The sequence below is a fragment of the Channa argus genome, chromosome 8, assembly GCF_033026475.1.
Source record: "Channa argus isolate prfri chromosome 8, Channa argus male v1.0, whole genome shotgun sequence".
Taxonomy (NCBI): Eukaryota; Metazoa; Chordata; class Actinopteri; order Anabantiformes; family Channidae; genus Channa; species Channa argus.
The window spans coordinates 15,412,365-15,436,445 of NC_090204.1; the positions used below are offsets into that span (position 1 = coordinate 15,412,365).

At 40.3% G+C, this 24,081-nt stretch overlaps 1 protein-coding gene across 11 annotated transcripts in view; it reads right to left on the reverse strand.

Annotated features, from left to right (window-relative positions):
• Positions 1–24,081, reverse strand: part of ptprsa (protein tyrosine phosphatase receptor type Sa) — a 213,214-nt gene that overhangs the window by 114,292 nt on the left and 74,841 nt on the right. For all 11 annotated transcript variants that reach the window (XM_067512143.1, XM_067512140.1, XM_067512144.1 and 8 more), the window contains one exon: positions 7,466–7,666. In XM_067512143.1, the coding sequence (XP_067368244.1) occupies positions 7,466–7,562 (97 nt within the window). In that variant the 5' untranslated portion in view covers positions 7,563–7,666. The remainder of the gene's footprint in view (positions 1–7,465; positions 7,667–24,081) is intronic.

A 24,081-nucleotide genomic window follows, 5' to 3' on the forward strand; every position in this document is an offset into this window, starting at 1 on the left:
TGGAGAAAAGCTTCTCGATTCATAAATAGGAGCCATTATCTGCTGAATTAGCAAAGTGGGAGACAAAATGACGCACAGCCATTCAGTGGTTTGCAGAAAGGCAGAGAACTAGGAAAAGAGCACTTGTTATCCATCTTGCTACAAATTGCTACAAATAGGTATCTTTCAAAACATACAAAGACCTTTATTATTTTATCCAACATCTACAAAAAAAAAAAACATTTGGTACCATTAGGGTTACTAATATTAGCAAGCTAATTCCAATTGCATCTTCATGTCATGTGGCAGTCCAGGAAGAGCGTGTCATCACGGTAAGGATGCAGATGTAAATGACATCAATTTAAACTTTTTCCAATTTATTCCAACAAACATTCAAGGGCCTTTATAAACTGACAAATATAATGATATAATCATGTGTTTACAAAGTGGAGGAGAGGGGAATGAAGAACAGTCGGTTACTCGTTTAAAATGTTGTTGATGTAATAAAGTTATTTCTCACAGAGATTAAACCTAATTTTCATAATAGCAAAACAGCAGACACATGACGTGTGACACACACACGCACACACACACACACACACAACTGACTGCTTGGGAAAAAACAACAAATAACCAGTAAGTGGCACAATTTGGCCTTTTAACTTATCCCGATCTTTTCTTTGGCTTTTCGTTAATTTGTCCATTTATTTTAACATTGCGATATGTCTAAGTGAAGCATTGGACCTTTTTCCTTTTAAATTTTATACCCTCTAAGGTAACGGTTACTGTGTGAACTAGCTGCACAGAGATGTAGCTAATGTGGAGCTGCAGCAATGTGAAGTTTAAAGATTTACAGACTCAACATCTACCAATAAGACTCAGCAGGCCGCTAAGCTGCTAGAGTCGCCTGTGTCTCAGTCCTGGACCAGCCTCCATCAGCACATAGATATAAATGTAATGTAAGGATGGAGAGATGAGAGGATAGAGAGACAGCCAGACAGACAGACACATAGACAGCCAAAAGTGCACTCAAGTGGATGAATTAACAGAAGCACACATAAAAAAACTTGCACATAGATGCACATGCTCTCACTTCCGTCTACTGATACACAGCCTCCAGGCCTTAACAACCAAGCCCCATCAATCAGTACTAATTCTCAAAGGCTGCCTGGGCAAGCGCCATCACTATGGAAACCAGGCCTTTACCCGAAACCCGCCTTGCTTTGTCTTGTCTGGAGGTTTTAATACACAATCATTGCCAACAAAGACCAGCAGAGTGCCGGAAAACTTGAACCAGACAAGAGACAGAGAACAAACAAAAATGAGTTGGTTTGTCTGTTGCTGATGCACAGTTTGGGAGAACCTACGTCAGCAAACTTTGACAAACAATAGGGCTAAAACTACTGCAGTCATTAAGCCAACAATGTGGTGTCATCTTTCACATTTTAACTAAATGTGTAACCAAGGGCACTGCTGCACATTTAGATTTTAATATTATCAGCAAACTCTAACAGCACCTGTAGGAATGTGTAGCCTGTTATAAACTAGAAATGTGGATTAGAGGATAAGCACTTCCCCTCTCTCCTCATCTTTTGACAAGGTGCTCTTGAATAGCACACTTCACACATAATGATAGGGAAAACTGCATGATACTGCAATTGTTCTGGTGAGGTCTGAACATCGGAAAATGTCTGCGTGCTTAAAATAAGCATGCAAACGCTGCCAGTCAGAGTAAAAAAACAAAAACAAAAAACGTTGCACTAAACTAATCTCAGCTGCAGCCATATTCCATAAAGCGTGCTCGGCTCAGACCAAACCTATGTAACCCTTACCCTGGCTGCGCAAGCTTGAGGGTTAATGAAACAGTTGCTTTTCCAATTAAAATATAAAGGAGAAAGGCTAATTGGGATTCACTCTTACGAGAGCTGAGGTGTCACACAGTTGTGGGTGTAATGATTCACAAAGTGGAATTTTACTGCCTGGACTGTGCAGCCAGTTCCCAGCTAATAACAGACCATCTTCTAACTCTAAATGGGATCTTAAAATCTCAGTTACCTTCCAATAAAGTAATAATGAATTCTTTTACCGGTTTGGATACAAATTACCTTTCGTTGAAGAAAATGTATGTAACAAACGGCACTACTGTCATAAAGCAAAGACCCTACATGAAAAGCAGTACGACATTTTTTGAAGACAATTCTTAAACAATTGATTTCCACTGCCAATAAATGAAAAAATTTCTTTTCGTTAGGAACAGTTTTCAATTTTTTGAAGAAACAAAAAAGATTCCAAGGCTCAGTAGAACATAAAATGAGTAAAAATGGGATGTTTTTCTGCAAACCCTTCTTCATTGCATCACACTGTGAGCCATCTATGTCGACCGCGCTCCCAATAAACTAAATATGTAACCAAGGGCACTACTGCACAGGTTTCACAGTCCATAAGGGACTTGTGGCAGGATGTGGGAACTGAGTAAGAAAGATACGATTCTAGAATGTTAGTAGTACCTGGAGGTGAAAATCTTTGCCCAGCGACAATGTTGTCACTGCATAAGTTGCATTTCTGAAAGAGTGGCACACTCGTTATATGCACAAATTGGTCCCAATGAAACCACTGTTGAAGGCTAATGAAAAAGCAAAAAATGTCAAGTATTGTTCAGCCCACTGAAAATAACCAAGCTCAACTCAGGAAGTGAGGGGGGGGATAATGGCCACAAAGCAAACATATTATTTTTAAATCTACAAAATGCTACATAGGAATATTAAGGAATAGCCTTCTTTTTGGGTAGGATTAAAAAAAACGTTGAAGATCTAAACTTGCTGATCAAAACATTACATATTTAAAGCCACCTTGGCAGAGTGTGTTGAACTACTTTCCACTGAGAAGAAGGAAAAAAAAAACTACAGGGCTTCTACTCATACTTCAATCACTTGTATTGTTCTGTCAAACTGACTTCATATAAAACTGTTCAAACTACTGGAGCATGTTACGGAAAAGAGAACAAGAGAGAGAGAGAGGTTATGACGAAAAAGAAGAGATTTAAGCAGTGCTTATACTCCGGTTGAAAGTTTGGAGGACAGCTATTCATCCTGCACTGTGTTGATCAAAACCGTGCTTTTACAGGTGCAGTGCACATACACGGACTTTTTGTGCTCCCACTTTTATCACAACATTTGACCTTTCGCCAAAAATTTCATTGCTGACGGTATTTATGTATGCGGTCTTGTGAAAACAAACCTGTTTTAATTTTGACCGAGGTATATGGTTTATTTTATGGTGGAAAATCTTCAGCTTATAAAAGGACACTTAGGAGGGAGGCAAGATAGCTTCTTCCACTAAAATCAAATAATTTCCCTCTAGCATTTGTAAGTATACATCTCTGAGAAACTAGCCTATAACAACCATTAAAATGTAGCCCGAGCTATCCGGCAACCAACCAGTGGCTGTAACTCACTTAAATGTTTTCTTTTCATTTGAGAGAAAAACTATATATAAAGCAATAGGAGGGTGCACATAAAATTAATTTTGGCAGAATTAACTTGGCAGTGTTGACTTGAAAAGATAAGGAGTAGGAGACGGGGAAAAAAAAAAGATTGACCACAACAGGGCGAAACAGGGAGAGGGAGACATAGAGAGGGAGATGTATGAGGGGAAAAAGAACAAGAAAATAACAGCTAGCCACTAAGGGGCTTCTTTTTTTCCAATTGGCAGCTTCAAAGGAATATAAATAATTGAACACCCTCACCCCATCACTGCAAGTTCTGGCCAATTACTATTGGGAGTGCTTCGCCAAGAATGCTACTGTTGAGGACTCTAACAGACCAAAAGAAAGGAACAGGAAGAAATGAGGAGGAGGTGAAAGGCCCAAAAAAATGCTGACAAATAAGCCTGTCTGCCTGTCCAAAAACACCAAGCAAAATATAAACAAATATTGCAAGATTGTGAATAATTCAGGGAAAGTAAAGAAAGTCCAATATATTGGAACGTATAAAAAGTTGTGCTTTTTCTATAAGGAAAACTGAACCTATAGACCTATTAAAACATGAATGACTGAGGACAGACTTGTTCAATCAATCAATCTTACAGAAAATACTGTTTCCCGGTATTACTTTATAACTTTAATGACAATGGAGCCACTGGAGCTGAGGTTTGCTTAAGTTATGTAGGGCGTCATCTGGTACCAAGTGTGTGTGAGGGTGGGAGGGTGGGGGTGGGGGGATTGTGCGCAACACCATGGCAACTCTCTCAACCGACACCTCATAAATCAAAAAGCTAATACTGCAAGATGGTATTCATACATCTAATAACGTCCTAATTACCAGCAGTTTTAATGTTCACCGTGAAAGTTTTAATCAGCCTCCCTAATTATGTCAGAAAAAGAAGAAGCTTTTGATGGCTGAATTAAAAAAAAAAAAAAAAAAAAAAAACCTCACCTACTGACTGCCATGTTTTATTCAGTTCTTTTAAACTGTTCTAATCTAATTTAATGGTATATATATTTTACACATTCATTGCTGTTGTGGCTTTGTTTGATCTGTGTGTTTTCTTTTATCATGACTAAAAAGCAGCCCGGGTTGCAATTTTGCATAAATTCTATAAATAGTTGAATTGAATTTCAGACCTATCGCTATTTTGCCAGTTAAAACATGGATGGATTCTGGTTTAATCTCCATCGTCATTGTGCTAGGATGGATGTTATTTTTATCCATTTAACTTGTTTGTCTGAACTATGCGTATACACTGCATATTTCTAATTTTAAAATTACTGACTCTTGGAACACAGGATAAAAATGAAATAAAATAAAAAATAAAGTAAAATCAAATATAGAAATATTATTTTTTTCCTACTAAAATGTATGTGCGACACTGCCATCTAGTTTTCCAATGATGCTACAACAAATACGAAAATGGAATCATGCTTTAGCCACCTGTGACAAAGCTCTGGCGAACCTCCACATATTAATACATTTCAGGCTTTGTACATATAGACCTACAGTATGTGTAAGCACCTGCAAAAAATTTTATGCCAACATATAGGCAAACACTAAACATGGAGCCAAGCATTATTAAAGTTGATAGTTGGTAGAATTTAGTGCGCCATCTTTCTCTCTCTTTCAATTGAAAAGCTGTAATTTCCTGTGATTTATTAGTGTAAATGGAAAAAGATGCATGGGAGGAAAGAAAAAGAAAAAGAAAAAGAGGTCTATGAGAGCAAGGGATGACATCATGCTTTCAGCTAGGCTTTTCTGCAAATCAGTGTGTGTGTGTGTGGGGGGGGGGGGACAGCAAGTGTTGATACAAGGTGGGGGGTTGGCGTCCCCCTCTCCTGCCCACCAGGTGGGAGTGAATATAATTGGAGGACTGCACCACTGTGTGTGGTTGTGCATGTGGGGTGTGAAAGACAATCAGACAGAGCAAAAAAGGTAGTCTGTACGTGCATTTATTTCCAGACACAATGGTGAAGCAACAATGTAAGTCCTCAAACACAGATGACAAAAAAAGTGTGTTTATGTCTGTGTCTATGTGAAAAAAGAAGCAAAAAAGAAATAAAAATGTGTGAACAGGGGCAACGGACAGGAAGATAGAGTGAGAGAGATTGAGAAAAACAATGTGATCATATCCACAGGCAGAGCAGACAAAGACTGACATATACTGACAGATGGGGTGAGAGCCCTGCTGTTAGTGTGTGTGTGTGTGTGTGTGTGTGTGTGTGTGTGTGTGTGTGTGTGTGTGTGTGTGTGTGTATGTGCGCGCTAGGGAGTGAGTGAGAGAAAAAGAGAAAGAAAACTAATCTCCATCAAATATGAAGCAGACTGCACTGAATGTTATTTAAACCAGGGTGAGCAAACAGAGGCTGTGTATTAGTTCAAGTGGGAAGGAGCCATAACCTCATGGTAAAGAAAACTGAAGACGAGGACATGGAACAAGCTGAATTTTTACGGTGCATGTTAAGAGGAAGGCAGTTTGTACCTTTGCTTTACTTTCACTCTGAAAATTAGTAAAAAGGCAAAAAAGGAAGAGAACAAAGACATCTGTTTGACATCTGCCTGAGTGCAATTTCAGATGTTTTCAGCCAGCTGAGCTGAAAGACACTCAAATTATGCTACCAGACACTCAAAACACCATGCAATCAAAAGTAGACAGCTCTGTTACCACATGAGAAGAATCAAGTCCTCTTGGTATTATCTTGAATCACTGGGAATGCACTCAGTGAATGTCAGAAAGTGAGCAAAGAGAAAGGCTAGATAGAGGCTATGAGGTGAACAATGCAATTTCTCTTGCAAATTACCTACGATAGACAGAAAAATCAAGCATGGTTTAATTGTGGCACCTACACAGTATTCAAGAATGCTGTGTACAACTTTTTTTTTTTACTTTACGTTATTTTAATATGTCGATTTTTAACGGTCCCTTCAAGTTTTGATGGAGATTGTATTTTCAATTTAATCTTGTCACAGACTTAACATCACATCAACGCTCCCTTTGCATGGACACGAAAACAGCATGCACATATACAGGTATGTGCAGTCAGTGAACCCTTATGCAAACAAGCAAAACAAGCATGGACCTGTCACATACCCACCCACCCACACACATTCACAGTAAACACCTCCAGATGTACACATTTCACACACCACTTCTACAAATCTGCTACTCACCAGCACACATGCTGTATACACACAGGATTTACAAACAATGAAACCCAAGGGCCCCCCCCCCCCACCAACCTCGCCATCACCCACGTTCTACTTCTGTGCAGAGCCTCCTCTTTGTTTTGTCTCCTTAATGCTGCTCTAAGCCTATCTTAATGGGGAAATGGTGCAGAACAAATCCAAAGCAGGAGTTGACAGGGTGGGATAAGAGACTACTGACGTTCCTCTGTTAGTAACACAGGAAGTTATAGAGGATGATTTATACAAACATACCCCATGCCTGAACTGTAAATAATTCAAGTTATACCACGATTTTAAATGTTTTGGGTTGAGATTACCAGTATCCCAGTCAAATCCGATATATGAAAAGCAACATATTCCATCTATTCAGCATTAAATGCTTGTAAATGCTTAAAATACAAGTATATATGTAATAATAACAGTACTATTCAATCCTAGCTCTTGGCATTGTGGTGCAAGTTTTCTTTGACTGAGAAAGAAACAAAACATGTATGAAATTCAGACCTCTGCAAGCTAAATAGTCTTTCCAAAATGAGATATCGACTTTATAAGATAGTAGCTTATTCATTTAAAATCTCACAAAAGTAAGTAAAAGGGCAGCACTAAACGGGCAGCAGGACAACAGCAGCTGAAGCATCTCTGTGAAGGGCTTCACAAAGGAAATGTTCACCAAAGCCTATTTAACTTCCATCTTCCACATCTCTGCAATATTAACCTGTTTATAACTAGTGTATCAGATGTGAATGATCATCCATCCAAAAAAGGAATATATAAAAAAAAACGGAGAAGCTGGTCAATGTGTTCATACTTACATAAGGCGTGGGAGCTGGTGAGCAGCAGTGATAGCAGCAGAGTGGTGACAGGCAGCAGGAGTGGCAAGGAAAAGCGAGGGGCAACTCTGGTGGCCATCTTGGCTCCAGTTGGGATGGGGAAGGGGGGGGCAGGAAGGGGTGGGGTAGGGCTGATCCTTGCTCAGGGAAGGTCCGGATCTTCACGCAGGACAGCTTGGCACTCTTAAAACAAAAACATAAAAAGATAAATCAGAATTATTGGTAAATTCTTCATGTGCGCCACAACGCAGTGTTTCAAAAGCCATATCCACATTTATAACTGTTAAGGTCAGATCTTAGTCATAACATTTTCTACAAGTGAAAAGATATCAGAACATCTCATATGCAAAAGAAAATGACTACTTAGAATTTACATGCTGTGACAAGGAAGTAACATGGTAGCTTTGATTGTGGCAATGGTTCTAGATGGGAGAAAAATGCTCAAATAACATAGTGCCAAAATATATGTATTGGTTTGGAGCGTTTGACATGCACTTGATGCTCTTGGGCAGAACCACTTGCAGTGAAAAGGTAGCGGTTCCACCCACATCATGAGGACATCTCATCTGAGTTTTGATAAACACACGGGGACTAGACCCCAATGCTGCACTTATCACAACCCGTCATTGGCGCTGATATGTAATGAAAAGGTAAAAAGGTGTTGGCGACACAAAAGAAAGCAAATTGTCACATACACCAAACACTGTAGCCTCCTCATCTTGCAACTAGCATCTTCTCACATCCCTTAATTAGCAGGGGAGTCACTGTTTTCTTTCCTTTTTTTGTCCTAATCGCCTGATCTTGTCGTCGTTTGCTTATCTCATTGCCTTGTAATTACACAGGCACCCAATGATATTCCAGTCACCATCTCTTTGTTTTAGTCAAATTGACATTAATCCCCCGAGCTACAAAGAAGGGCCAGGGATGCCTTGCACCACACACACACACACACACACAGTTTCTGATATGTCTAGTGCAGTACAGAGCCACCACCAACTGGTTATAAATACTCTTTAATCAAAAAGACACGAATAAAGAGACAAAAAGAGAAGCGAGAGATATTTGTTCCACCAATGCAAAGAATTTGGCAATTTGCTTTTTTTTTTTTTCCTAAGTGATACATTTTTAGAACATCTCAGAGGTAGAAAAGCAGATCGGGGTCTTACTCAAGGACACTTCAACAGAAATCAATGTTTGTAGCAATCAGGGTGTAAACACAGAAACACAAAACTGTCCACTCTCAAAGGAGCTAGATCACAGTACCTGGGTTTAAGTCCCCATGTCAGCAAGCATCTGTCTTGCATTAGTGTCCTTGTGCAATACAGTGAACTCCTTCAAGCTCCAGGGATGCCACTATTCAGCTGAGCCTACATGCTGTACAGTCAGTGGTTAGTGCAACTGCAGTAGAAGCGAGATTTTTTCAATACACCCTGGGTGCTATAGTTCAAACTGTGAAGACCGAGTAGATTTTACAGTGGATGCCCTAAGGCAACTTTTTTCCAGGTAACCTAGAGGTTAAAAACAATATTCTGTCAGCTCAGGTTTACAGTTTTGATCCGTGAAACAGCCACTTTCAAAAGGGTCCTTGAACACTTCATAAATCCTTACGTGCTAACTCACTGCAAGTTGCTTTTGACAAGATTGTCAGTGGCTGAAATGTGAACTGAATGTATTTCAAAAATAGCATAACTGAGTGACAGGTATAATCTTTATCATTTAGATGCACATTTCTAAGACCATACCAAGAGAACAGAGCCCTCAACATAACTATTTACAAAATATATTACATTGTACCTTGTTCTCCATTATCTTTTGATTAGAAGTGTAAATGGGGTAAAATGAGGGACACGTTGACTAACCCAACACCTTTAACCAAATAATAAACAAATTAAATTGCCCTATTAAAAAAAATAAAAATAAATACAAAAAAATAATAATTAACTAGGCTGTGACACACTGGTGAATGAAAGAGTTGAAAAGTTGATTTGAAGTACGAATCGAAGACTTGGCAACACTTGTGACAGTGGCAGGGAAATCACAGCTAATTGCAGTGTAAACAAATTCCCCAGCCAGCAGCAATACAGAAGCCCCCCGCCCTTCACAGCTACTGGACCACGCTTTGGAGTTAGACAGACATACATTAGCAGGTGGTCAACGTAAAATAACACTACAGATCCACAGAGGATCCCCTATTCAGAGAGGAACATGTGACACATTCATACTATCACAAACACAAAGGCAGTGATTAACAATAGGTCTTCACACCACAACAGAGTAGCAGTCTTTCAGAAGCTCAGCTCCTCTTTCAACACGACACTATACGCACACGACCGGCATGTGCCTCTGCTTGTTTTCTTTTCCTTTTTCCTTTTCTTGGCCTAGAGGCCAGGTGAGCAGGTGAAGTCGCTGGTGAGAACAGAGGCTAATGCACAAACATGAATAGACGAAACTAAGAAGTATCAAATTGCCTAGTAGACCTCTGAATGATGATATTGTGCTGACTGTAAACAACAGTGTAAGGTAGTTTGAATCTTGCCATGCCTGTAGGGAATTGCTCTATCTATGCTCACAAGATGCCTAGGTTTTGATTTATAGCCCTCCCCTTAGGGCATGGCTTTCTATCTCCACCTCTGGTTGCTATACAAAATTCTCAACACAATTACAACATCTATATTTGTTGAACGACCTTGTCAAACACAACCTAAGGCCATGTGTGGGTTCCACTTTAACCACTGTTTCTATACAACTTAATTCCGTCGTCTTTTCTAAAAAAGTGTAAATATAAAGCAGTGAAAATAAAAAACTTCTCACAAGGGGAAAGATACAAGCCTAAATACATGCTTAACTGAGCCAAAACCTAAACCCAAAGGGAATTTTAACCTTAATAGCAACTGCAACTGTAAACAGCGATGCCAAAAGTCACTAAAGCAAGCAGTGTGTAAGTAATGGGAATAATGTGACTCCAATAACTTCCGAGGGAAACTGAGGTTATTATTAGCAATACTTTGTATTTGGAAGATGAGCAACACACTAGCAAAAGCACAGTTATAAGCTAACAATAATTAAAGATACAATATGCAACTTAAACTAGTGCTATCATCAGATTAAAACAATAATAATCCATTGCATATTTAAAATTCTCCGATTGGTCAGAAGGACAAAAATCGCTCCAAAGCTTTTAAAAGCAAATACGTGCTGTTGTGCCTTCACTGGAAGCATCAGCAGCACATTCTGTGTTTGGGGCATACTACTGAGGAAAAACATACTAAAAGAATCGTATACCATAGCTTTAGAAGTTATTGTTTGCATAAGATAATTACTTGTATAAAAGCAAACTGTGCATAAGAGGCTGGTCTACCAAACCAGATTTAAAGTGTGAGTAAATAGTGAAATCACGTGGACCAGGAGAAATTCCGGTGGGATGTATATGTTTCATTTACTAATGTGTTTTACCATAGACACTTGTAAGACAATACCTATTGGAAATCCTTGGTTGATTTTGTTCTAATACTTTTAGGTTTGAGCAATAATGTAGAAGGAAATGCGTTGAAATACTGCAGTTTGCTTTTTAAAAATCAAATGGAAAAATGCACAATGCCCAAGTGTGTTGATTACATTTAAGGCTATTCCTTTAAATGGGTAATGACTAGGCTTTATTCTAAAGCTCTTATTTATTCTCCTGCAAAAATAGCACATCCATTTAGCTATTAACCAGTTGCCAGGCTTCAGTAATTACAGCCAAAACGGCGGCACACTTTCCACTTTGTGGTGACAGTTACTGGCTATGAAGGACTTTCACTTTGACGTGGTCAAGCTTTAAATTTAGCTCATTTCCCCATGCAATATTGATACTAATGCATTTGATTACTGAGATTAAGAAAGGCAGCGAAGGGAAGGGGAGATTGGAAATTGTGCTATAAGCATGAAATGAGCGTGTGCACAGGCACACCTACACACAGTGGGCCAAGGAAAAAGGAAAAAGGAGGTGAATGAAAGAACAGGTAAGTGAGACCAATGCTTATTTCCATCCACTTACTATACTGCAAGAAAACACTTGTTCCCAGACACACACACACACACAAACACACACACACACACACACACACAGTAAATATGTAAAGTTGTATTCACAAGAACAAAAACAACTACTTATTACCTGAGGGACCACATTAATAATCCCTTTTACGGGGTGAACAGTCAGCTCAGTTTGGCTGGGCTTGATCATCAAAACTGAGTGTTTGATGTGTAGAACTTCAAAAAGAATAACATTTTCTATGTTTGGCTAGGCCAAAAAAAAAAAAAAAAAAAAAAGCTGGACTTTCCACAAGATGTTTTTCATGCATTTTTTGGTTTCTGTGTGAGCGTCTCAACAACTGTCAGCTGTCAGCTCCAGGAGTCTGACAGGCTGTTTACAGTGACCCCCTGCTGCTGCAGCCGCTGCCTGGTAGGGATGTTGCAGATTCTCTGGGGATAGATATTAGCCCCTCAACTCTGAGATAAACTTTTTAGAAGATTGTGGCAAACTGCCTTCAAATGGGTCCAAATGTCACTGGATAAAAACAGGTTTTATTTTTAAGAAAACCTAAAGTGCACTTGCCACCAAATTTGTAACACATTGATCCACAGGTTACAACCCTATAATTCTTGTAAACTAACAGACATTTTAAAGATAATAAACATTAATTTGTATGACTACCAGAGAAAGATGGCGTGTTTGCACAGTATCAGTTTGAATGATTCTGGTGCAGAAACAAATAAAAAAGTTTTACCTTTTCAGAAACCTTTAAAACTTGGCAGCTAAGTTAAATCCTATGTAGACCAAAAAGCAAGTTTTCCGTTTTTATATTTTTATTTATTTATTTATGTATTTGAAAAAAGCACATGCAGATTAATATTCTACAATTTGGGACATTTTGCAAACAGAGCCACTAATACTATAACATTAGTGTTATAATACATAAACCAAACGACAGGATTTTTAATTAGACTAAAATACCTCCAAACGGTAGCATTGCCTATTTATCTCATAGAAGAGATCAAGTGTTTAATTACTTGAGGAAAGTGTGTATAAATGTTTCTGTGAAAGAAAAGAGCTAGAGTTTCTACAGAATTAAAAAAAATACTTATCTTCCTAATTATCTTTCTAAGTTGAGCTACATTAAATAGAAATGTATTATGATAAAACAAACATATGTATAGATAGATTTATATCTATCCATGATCATAGAGAGGTGCCTGCTAAAAAATGTGCCCACCCAGCTCTGCTAAGTGGCTAACATTAGCATACCATTTACAGCTAACGCTAACACTACACTAGCCACCTGGTAAATGGTAAATGATCGGCTTCTTTTATCCGCAGTGCTTTACAATGTTGCTCCTCATTCACCCATTTTCTCACCGATGATGGCGGCCATGCGAGGCGCTCGCCTGACAAACCAGGAAAAACTCGGGGTTCAGCATCTGGCCCAGTAACAGACAACTGCCTTAGCCACTGAGCTACAGCTTCTCCTTTAGTCAACTCACTTCACATAACCAAAATCTCCATGCTATTATGTTCCTACAGGAAAATAAATTGTTAGATGAAAGTGCAAATACTCAGATGCAGACTGATTTTTCGGTTTTCTTAAAACTTACTTTTGGTTATCCAGGACTACCAAAGGCCAGCTGCCAACTTAGCGCCAACAAATTAGCAAGCAGTAAATGTGTTAGCCAGAGATCTGCGCCAGTGACTGACTTCTAAACTGTATCAGAAAGTCCTAGTCTGGTGGCTACACAGTGTAAAAACGTGCATTATTGTATGAGTGCGTTTACAAGTAACAGGTTGCAGTCGGCTTTCTGTGGAAAGCTGATTTCCTAACTAAATGTCCTGTAATCAGGAAATTTGCTTTCCATAATCAAGATGGAGGATTGCGACACCTGGTATCCACGAGTAGATTTCGGTCAGAGAACGGAGATTTCACTGCCATGTATACGGGTAACCAGGTTTCTAATGAGCTTTTTCCAACTGCACAGGTTCATAACAAAAAGTGGCAGACAGGAACACGCAGCGGACTGACAGAATGAATAAAGGGAGAGATCATTAATGGTGCAATGGCACTTCATCTTTAAAACAAAGTCCGCCTCAATACCAATGGCAAAATGTAAAGCTCCGACTCCGTGGATCCGCCCCATAAAACACACACACACACAGAAAAGTCAGAAAGCATTTTCTGTCACTATTCAGTCAAAGTCTATGAGTAAGGCTTCCAAAAGAAGTCCAAAGGAGAAATCAGGTTACTGTTCTGCATGTATATGTGGATTTCCAGTAACCAGGTTTATTAAGTGTGGGTAAAATCTGTTCCCCCCATTTCCCCAGTAAGTCTATATTCCAGGCAAGCAAAGAGTCGTTCCAGTCCCCACATTCAAACAGTAACATGCTTAACAGCACACAGATTTGCAGCTCTTTTGAAAATTTGATTGCATCAGGGCACCGGGGCAGGGAGACAGAAATAAGTGGCAAAAATAGTAAAAAAAAAAGATCAGAAAAAAAACACTGATGATTTTTTGCTTTAAAACAAAACAAAGTGAGAATTAAGTAGTGTTATGACAAGAAGGAGGAGTCAGCTGCGTTGTTTGATTGCAGAATGATGGAAAAATACTAATTTGCAAGTAAATGCTGTCTTTTTCTTGGCCCTCTCTATCTGCCGACGGGTGTTTATGTTCAGCCTTCAGCTGCTGTCTCTCCCTCTGCAGTCTTTCACCATAGATGGAGTTTTTAATGCGTCAGTCGCAAGTTACAGCCTTTTACGTCAACCACTTTACTGTCTTTCATTGACTCAGAAGAGCAACAACACAAAGTGCAGGTCCATTCATTGTTAGTATCAGTGTGTATGAGCTTATGTTTGCATATTATGACTGAGCTATTTGTATGCGTTGTACTGTTTGTATTGCTGGTTGTCCTGCTGTATTTGTACCTGTGTGTAGGTTATTTGTATTTATGTGAGTGTAAACAAAATGTGTATAGATATCTTTATTTGTACTCATTTGCTTTTGGACAGGCTATGTTTACTAATGTACGCAGATGATTTTAGATTGCTCTAGCTTTTGCACTTTTTATGCATGCATTTTGTATAAAAGTGTAATAATTTAGCCTGAGCTCATTTCTGCAAGCTCATATACTGCAATTTATTTGTTGCTGTATCTTTGTGCAATTTGTGAGTGTGTGCAAGTGTTTGTGAGAAGCTGAAGTACGCACAGACGGTATATAGACACACACATTCACACACGCTCCTACCTCAGCTCTAAAGTAAGTCTATAGGAACCATCTGTTTTTCACCAGGCCGAAATCCTAACTGTATTGATTCCATATGTCATTGGTAAGGTTTTCTAGCCCCCTCCCCTTTCCTCTCTCTTCTTCTCTCCCTCCCTCACAGTTTTCTGCATCATATCATTGGCTAAATCTCAAAGCAAAATCTACCATGAAAAAAAAAGGCAATAAGCCAACCGTGGTGTCTTGTAATACCTAGAAGCTATGTAAATGTTGAAACATATGGGTTATAAAGGGAAGAGGGGAGTGTATGCACCTAGGCAAGGAAGTTGCATTTGGCTTCTAAATATATCACCCTGATCAGACTATTTGTCTTTCAGATTCTCCATCTCTGCTTTCTTTTTCTCCATCTCCCAGCCTCTTCCTCATTCCCACCCCCTTCCTCAAACTCATGCATACTAAACTATGCTTGCATTGCAGATGTTTGGTAGGGAATCACATGAATTTGCATGGAACTGCAGGACTATTATGTAAATGCTCCTGTGTGTGTGTGTGTGTGTGTGTGCGTGTGTGTGTGTGTGTGTGTGTGTGTGTATGTGTGTGTGTGTGTGTGTGTGTGTGTGTTTCTACCTCCCAGCTTCACTCATTCGTTCCCATCCTTTCAACCCTGAGAGAGCCGTGTTATAGGAGTCTGAAACAAGGTGCATCTGCCATTAACCGCCGCGTGTAGAGAAGCCCAAAGTAGACAGAGAATGACAATACATGGAAAACCTTTGTGTTTGCAAGATACTGTCAGTAAGAGAATCTAGCTTTGACTTCATGAAATGCAACAGTAGAATAAAAAGCAAACAATGTTGCCACAGTTAAAGTGAAAAAATCTGACACAGATTTCTGTGACATGGCATGATTCATATATTTGGTAAATAAATCATGTGAGTTCCATTGAATACCACGATTGCAAAACAATTTAGAACATATGATACTGTGCCAGCTTGAGGATTTTGACTGATATTGACGGTTGTACCAACAAAATAAACTCCAGTGCACGTTATAAATAAAATACATCTTCTTTTATGACAATGCACGAGCACTTTTTTATGAGGTCAGGTTTGCATAAGTAGGGAGAACTGCACTTCTGTGACCTCATTAAGAGATTGCTGAATGCCCTGCCCTAGCAACCTCTCCTTGGAGTTGCTTTCCCATGAGCCTTTGCTCTCGCCTGTTCCCAACCTCCCATGCCGAGAAATGTAGCTAGACACTCAGAGACACCTTGTGTCGGCCACCTGCTATCCCCCTGGGAGCACCATAACCTTTCATTTGGATCCTACAAGCCTTTTAAGTTCCACTTTGCCTTCTAATGGAGAGTTTCTGCAGTCCAACAATGCTGAGAATCACCTGAAGTTGTTCCCAAACTTTGAGGTTGCTAACTTTTCTTGTGAAATGACTGTTGACTTTGAAGTGTACCACATAATGTGTTCCCATAGCACTGAGTCACCTTGGGACAGTTCTTTTTAATGCCCAGAATCATCTCTGATTTGTGATCTTCTCTGATCAGTGTTCAGGCAGTTTTCAGAGTGTTTTGAGAAAAGATGAGGTTTACAAAAAGATTTCATACTAAACTGCTAGAAGCCCACTGAATCTTAAACCTTCTTTTTTATTTTTACTTCAACATTATGAGGCTGCATTGTCCTTCTAACAGACACCCTGTGGGCCTTGAGGCATTAAGCTGAAATCCACCTCAGTTGAGGTTGAGTGCACAACAGCAAGCGTCAGGGTTGTGCAGCAGGGTCGAATGGATTGGCAGCTTGGAGGCTTGGGCAGCAAGCTGACCTCCTAAATGCGGACCTTATTGCACAGCCATTTTGTTTACCACTAAGGGGTGACACAATATCTGTCTCCTGTGTAACCTCAGCACAAGTTGGCAGGCAAAATCTGCACACACCTCACACACACACTGAGCAACACTTGTTTTTGATTTCTGCCTCTCCTGGTCTGTCGCACTAGTACAGGCCAAAGGTTAGAGGTGGCACCATTGGTGATGACCATCACCTTGGCAAAGAAGACTCTGGAAAGGAAGGTCTCAGTGACATAATATATATAGGGAAGGATTTAATTATAAGACACACAACAGGTCACAGTTGGAGGCTGCCGAAGGGAGGTGAGACAGGGGGTGTGTGGCAGCCCTTGACAATAAAGAGAGCGACTGTGGTGGAGAACTGGGGAAAGGAGGGGCTGGAGAAGTGACATCAGTTTTTGGCCCTCTGACAATAGGCAGACAAGCATCACACCAACTGGCCAGAGGCTTGAACGCCCTTTAAAAACTGCCACAGCAGGGGGAAAGACGTTTCTGAAGGGCAGCCAGGACAACTGGGGAAGCAAGCTCCATATTCATTCTGCAGATAGGATGCATACGTGGAGTACTGCGATTATTCTAAGTGATCGAGATGGAAGGCGGAGGTGGGTAAGACTGGCAGACCAGGGTGCTAAGAAAATGTCTCCAAAATTCCTCTGTGTAATTGGCAGAGCACGAAATGTAACATTTGCTGTGTGGTTTGAGAAGTTTCCTTTCCAAACTCAGATACATACATTTGAAAAAATGTGACACCTACACAGCAAATTTCACTGCTGGCCTGTTAACTAAATTCACAACTGAGGAAACTGTAACAAACTTTACCTTTTGCTTTAAAGATTAATATTTAAACTGGATTGCTGAATATCAGGTGATAATCTTGGTACAGTATTACAATAACAAATGTTGAGCTCTCTTGTATCACAGCCCTACAACCTTTGCACTACATTTTCAACACTGCAGATTATTAGGGAAGAATATTTTACCAGAACCATTAAAGACCGATTACTTTCTTCTGTTAACTCACTTAAACTACAGTGACTGGTTAGACAACAGCACATTGCATCAAGAAGCTTTACAAAATACTCAATAAATCAAGTGATTGTGTTGTCATTTATTATTACATTCCTAAGAGTAGGTGTTTTTTTTTTATTTATTAAAAATATAAGACAGAACCCTCAGTAAGCAGCATCCCTCTGCAATTAAACAAAAAAAAAGTTTATTTTCAAACTTTTAAAATTTAATTTTCACCTGCTTTGACATGATCATTCAGTTAAATACAATATGAGGCTGCAACCTTTGCTGAAGGAAGGCTGCTTTTTCAGATTCATATCTAAGGCTCCCTTTGTCCTGGTAGCTTTTGATTAATCCTGTATGTCTGAAGAGTGGGAAAAAGAGAAAGACACATACAACCTTGCTCATCCTCACACAAAAGGCACACTGATGCAGGAAGACACTCGAACACACAGGGGCAAACTCTATATTGCTCTGTTGATAACAAACCCCGTCTTCATCAAGGGTGGTCATCTTTTTCGGAATCCTTTTTCAGGGAATTAATTGAAAATGGAGTTAATCCTGGTAATTTGCGTTCGAAATGGGCCAAAGCCCATTGCTGGTCTAAGTAGCATTTAGTAACCTCACGAACATTTTCTATTTGTGATTAGGGAAGGTGCATTTTAATTTGCACTACTTCATATCTGGTTACTGACTAAAAGAAGGCGTGAAAACTATTCCTTTCCACTATAAAATCCACATCCAAACCCTTATTAGACCCTTTTTTATTTTAGTTAGCATCTTTCTGCAGTGATGTATAATTACACTAAATTAATCAATGTACAAGAAAGAAAATAAACGTGCCTCTATAACAATTAGTTTTGTGTAACTCCATGTGTAGCAGGCTGTGGTTGGATCCTGTTTGGACTGGAGGTTAGAGGATTGTCTGTTCTCTTGTCAATCACACTGCCTTGTAAAAATCAGAGACAGATGCCGAGGTTGACCCACACTGTGTCCTTCTTCCTGTCAGCGTACCCATCACGGTCCCACCAGCAGCTCTACCACTGAAAGCCTGGGAGAGACAACTGTTTTTTTACAGCCACTTTAAAAAGCCTGAAGGAACAGACAGCAGCAAATGTGACACTTTGACTCGGGACTTTCTACTAAAAACCCCAAGCCCTGCCGTCCAGTATGGTCACGTACTACAATCCAAACAATCAATGGCGAAAAACGAATAAACACTTTACCCAGAGCACAGGCAGAGTTCACCAAATCACAACCTTACAAAACCGCAAAACAGTTAAGGCAGTAATCTCACGTTTGAATATACTATCCATTCATTTACATGAAGACTTTTAGAAATTAAAATCACCATCTGACACTGCTGATTACATTTTATGGTAATGTTGACTGTCTTTCCTTGCAAACAGGACAAAGCAGGTTGCCATACGCATCAAACCATATCTCACCATGTTAAGTGTAAAATCATCAAGTATGATGTCAAATCAACTGTGAACTAAGTTAGACGTGAAGAAATACATGTCCAGTGGCTATCGTAGATGCCACACACTGAAACATTCCCCACAAACCCCTCCCGTTCTGTTTTTAGATAACCATTAAACAGCTGCATGTAAAAAAAGTCCTGTGTTGCTTGGCTGAAAACTAAGGCTCAAGCCGCCTCATGTGACCTGTTGCGAATTTAGCCAGTGGTTAACAGATGCCGTCCACGTGAGGGGGATCAGTGGGAGGTAATAATGTGGCATGGTCCATATTAATGTATTCCTCCACAATAAATTATTAAAACACAGAGGCAGTGTTATCAACTGGTCCTACTTTTCTCCCGCCCACAGGACTAAAGAGTTTGTTTGTGTGGCAGACAAAAGGTTATTGTGGACGATGGACGTGCACGTGGGCGAACACCAGGAGATGGGCAGTGATAACACAGTAGTTTCCACAAAACCTGCTCTCTCACACGAACACACACACACACACACACACACGGTAACAGAAGAGGCACATTCAGAGGCCACACTTGCATAGCTTCTCACATGTGTGTTCAGTGGTTCTCACTCTTACACATCCACTTCTGTGTGTCTACTTTAAGCACCCCCTCCACCCTCCGACCCTTTCACTCCAACCAATGACCCTCCACTACCATCACCAGACTTTAAAACCCCCATCGCACCCTGTCACTTTGTGCACTGTTGACTTGAGAATGAATTTCACAGAGGGGATGGGTGTTGAGGCCAAAGGTGAGAGGTCAGACAGCTGGTAAACCTCTTTAAATCCTCGTTTCTCTTCAGCACCGCACATACCTTCACAGCAGGGCACCGCTAGCTTTTCATCTATCCCTGCATGATTTAACACTATACTTGTGTGTGAAGAGTGTGTGTGTGTGTGTGTGTGTATATATATTATATATATATATAAAATGTTTGTGTTATATGTGTGTGCGTGTAAGTCAGACTCATTCTCTAGGATGCATATAAAATGTCTGACACTGCACTAAACAAAAGCAAATGTATTCTGCAATATTCAAAACAGCAAAACCCCGGTAGCAGTTGGGTGGGTGGGGGGTAAAGGGTTCGTTTGTTTTCTGCCTGAATCAGTGTGGGTACCACACTGATTTTAAGTGGTGGTAGAGTGGGTGGGGGACTTTTAAGTCCTGCAAATAATGCATAAACAAGACCCTCTTTCTCTCTCTCTCTCCTTGTCTTTTATTTTTCCTGTGTGTTTGTCGATTTTCCACTTTGCACCCCCATGCTGGGTGTTGTTATGCTGTGTGCCACATGGAGTGAAAGGAAGAGAGGGAAAGAGTGTGGGGAGAGATAACTCTACTCTTAATGTAAAAGGTAGGCAACACGCTTACCTAGTGAGGGAGACATATATGCGTACATTATATGTACGCATATATGGAGTGGCAGTATTGTAGGTGGAGAGGAGGAACGGAGCAAAAAGAAAACAGTTGTTTGCATACATAATCAGAATGTAAGACAATAATAGAGAAGAGTTTTCACAACAGTTTTCACTGTATCTGTACACTGCCAATAAAAGACCCTTTTGATCCTGATAGCATGGGTAAGAGAGGAGACCACACCCGTGAACACACACAGAGATAGCAGACAAAACCACAGGCATAGCAGATGAGTCTGATCGACGGATGAGTCTGACAGGCTGATAATGAAGCCATTGGAGGGATGTGGGAGCTGTGGGGGGGGTCTGTGATTGGTGGGGTGGGGAGTAGACTTAATGGAGACAGATGAATGGATCATATTGGCCCCAGACGAGGCTTTGGAGCCAGTGCCAGTCCCAGTAACAAAGAGAATGAACATCATGCAACATTTTGTAATTTTCTTTCCAAATTCCCTGCACTTTTCTTTATGAAGTGAGATTGTTCAACAATAGATTCACCAGTCTCATAACTGCATTAGTACTACTCATTCATGAAAAGCTGTGCATCCATAACGTTTGATCGTCAGCATGATCAACACTACTAAAACTGCCACAAACCCTTTTCTCACATCCTGACTTTGTCCCGAGGGTGTGTAGGGGAGAACGCAAATGTCAGAGTGAGACGCTCCCGACATTATCTAGACTTCATCCTGCGAAGCCTGTTCCACATATGAACTCTGGACAATGTCAGGAGAAGTCAGCCTCAGACATTGCCTCGAGTTACGTTTCACACATCGAAAACCCAGCTGGGGCGGCACGAGTGAGAAGCATCCTCACAGAAGAAACTCAGCTAGATTTCAGTGCGGGGCACAACATGATAAAAATCTTAGGCTGTGGGAAACAGCATTTTGTTTACAGCACAATGTCTGACGCTGATTTCTCCTGACATTGTCCAGAGTACATACGTGAAACAGACTATACACTGTAAGGATACTTGTTCTACTTTACTGTAGGAAAGTTTCCTTCACAAAAATATCATACAAGAGTAAAAAGAATCTCACACCGCTGAGTTTCAACATGCTGTCAAGAATCAGCACACAACCCCACAGCAAATGTAACAGAGTCAGCTGGTTGCAGCCGAACACCCAGATCAACTAAAAAACATTTTTCCAGCAAGTGAAGTGCAATTAGAAAGTCACTACTAAAAGTGGGGCGTTTAAGGCTACGACAATCACTGAGATAGAAACAAAGAATATTCTGGCCTAAAGTAGGTGATGTTACACTGTAGGTGTAACCTGCATTAAAACCCTCAAGCAGAGACAGAAGGGGGGACAAGTTTCTGTCCCTCTGATCCTCACAAAGATGCAGACCCTGCTGTGATGAAATGCATTAAAAAACTTGAATACCTGTCAGTAAACTGGTAATGATGTTGATAATGAACAGAGTCTTAATTCAACATTAGATTTGTTATATAGCCCAGTCTGTACATTTTAATAAAGTCTTTTTTTGTATTATATTAAACCCCATCTAATAATTATATCAGACTCCATATTCAGTCAAATGAAGCCACTATAATTATCCTCCAAGTTGTGTGCACAGAGAAAGTCTGCCTGCTCAAGAACTGTAAGTCGTACCTCAGAGAAAATAATGTGCGGGAAAAATGGTCGAATGCCACAAATTCTCTTAATTGACACTCGTAGGTGTCAATTAAGAACAAATCTGTTTGTATGAGCAGTTCATTCATGAGGCTCGCTGATTGCTGTGAAAGAAGGGGACGTCTTGGGTGAGCTCAGACTGCAGAGTCAGTGCTTCACACAGCAGTTTGGACATTGAGTACGTAGCTCAAAAGCACTTTGGCAGTGATGGTAGGAACCGTAATTCCTGCTGCCCTTGAATCAGCAGCACACAGCTCAAACAGAGCTGCTTCAGGATTAAACCAGAAACCTTTTGGTTTCAGTGATTTACATTACACCAGCCAGAGAAAGAAAAAAACACCACAATCTTGGCTCATGTTGCCACAGTGAATGGATGAACCCCCTAAGCTACACTAGAGATGTTTTACTATTGTAATCCAGTATGTAATGCCCTGTCTTAGATAATGCAATCCGTAACCAGGTTAAGCCTGGTCTCAGTCTCAAGTCAAGTCTCAAGACAGATTTTCTGTTTTGTCTGATAGGATTCTGACTTGGATTTCTTCTTATGGTTTTGGCCAACAGCATCACCCATTATGTTCTTAGGTCTTTGTTGGCCCACATCTCAGAAGTCTGCATCCTCATCTTGTGCTTCTCCCTTGAGGGGCTATCAAGAGGTAAACACAAAACCTTGGAAGATGCCAAGCCACAACAGGTCCCCAAGAGAAGACAAAGTGTTTTTTCTATTGTGTTGTCATTTATGAACACACCCAGTAGCCATTTTCCATGGTGTGTCTCTGCCAAGACGCAATCATCAGTGGCCAAGTATCCTCCTTTATGGCCATGTTATCCAGAAAGTTTTCTACTGATTTCGCCTGACAGGAGGCTGCAGATTGACTTGGATTTAGGAGAAGCTCGAACATTTATTTATTTGCAATCAGAGCTAAATTGCTAGATTTCACTTTGCAGTCTAGCCAATGCTTTGGAGAACGCTGGTCATTTTCTGAGGGGGCAGTAGTTAAATCCTATATCAAGCACCAAATGATCAGGGATAAGACAGTTCTAACTAAGATAGTGCACTAAGATTGGTGTCTCTTGTCTCCTTAACGTTATTCCTGTTTACTAATGCAAAGACCATTTTGTTCTGTATTTAACAGCCGGTGTGAAACAGTGATTCAAAATCCTATCTAGATAAATGAGCGTGGACTTGTTTAACATACTCCCTGCTCCTTCACTCAGGGTCAAGAACACAGAAAAATCAGTAGATGCAGTGTTGTGTAAAAAGATGGAATGAAAGCACATACCCTTCCAGGCTTCTGAAGTACATGATGTAAGCTTTGCAACAAAGTGACAACTCACTACTTAAAGGCTTATTGACAGCGAGAAATCAAAACATCAGGGAGGCAGATGTAAAAAAAAAAAAAACACAGAGAGGAAATATAGGGAGGCTACAGTGACACAAATACAAGGGCAATTAATCGTGCGGGAAAAAAAGGGGCAGAATGAACAAACATTGTGAAGTAGCATCAAAAGATGACATCCAACCCAGGCTGCCATACCACCAAGCTGCTCATCGTCTTGGCGGCTGGCAGAGTGCTGGCTTACGTTCAACCAGGAGGCCCGTTTCTTCCCCTCACTTTTTATGTTTCTTTTTGTTTTGGTTATTCACCATAAGAGTTGTGTACAACTCATTCGCTTGCTCGCTTTGCGTATTTGGATCACATTCACTCACCGTCCTTTATTGGATTGAAAAGACGGCTGTTTTTTTCCAAAGCCTCCGGGCCTTGAAATGCATGCAGGCTGGAATCCAAAGCCCCTAATCACAGCTAAGGGAATAGGCTGACTGGAGAGTCACGATTCGTAGCAAGGGAGGAAGAGAGAGGAAGAGAGGAAGGAGAGATGAGAGAAGGAAGGAGAAGAGGTGAAAGTGGGCAGAGGGAGAAGGAAGTGGTTATGATGAGAAATAATACATTGGCAGGCACTTGGC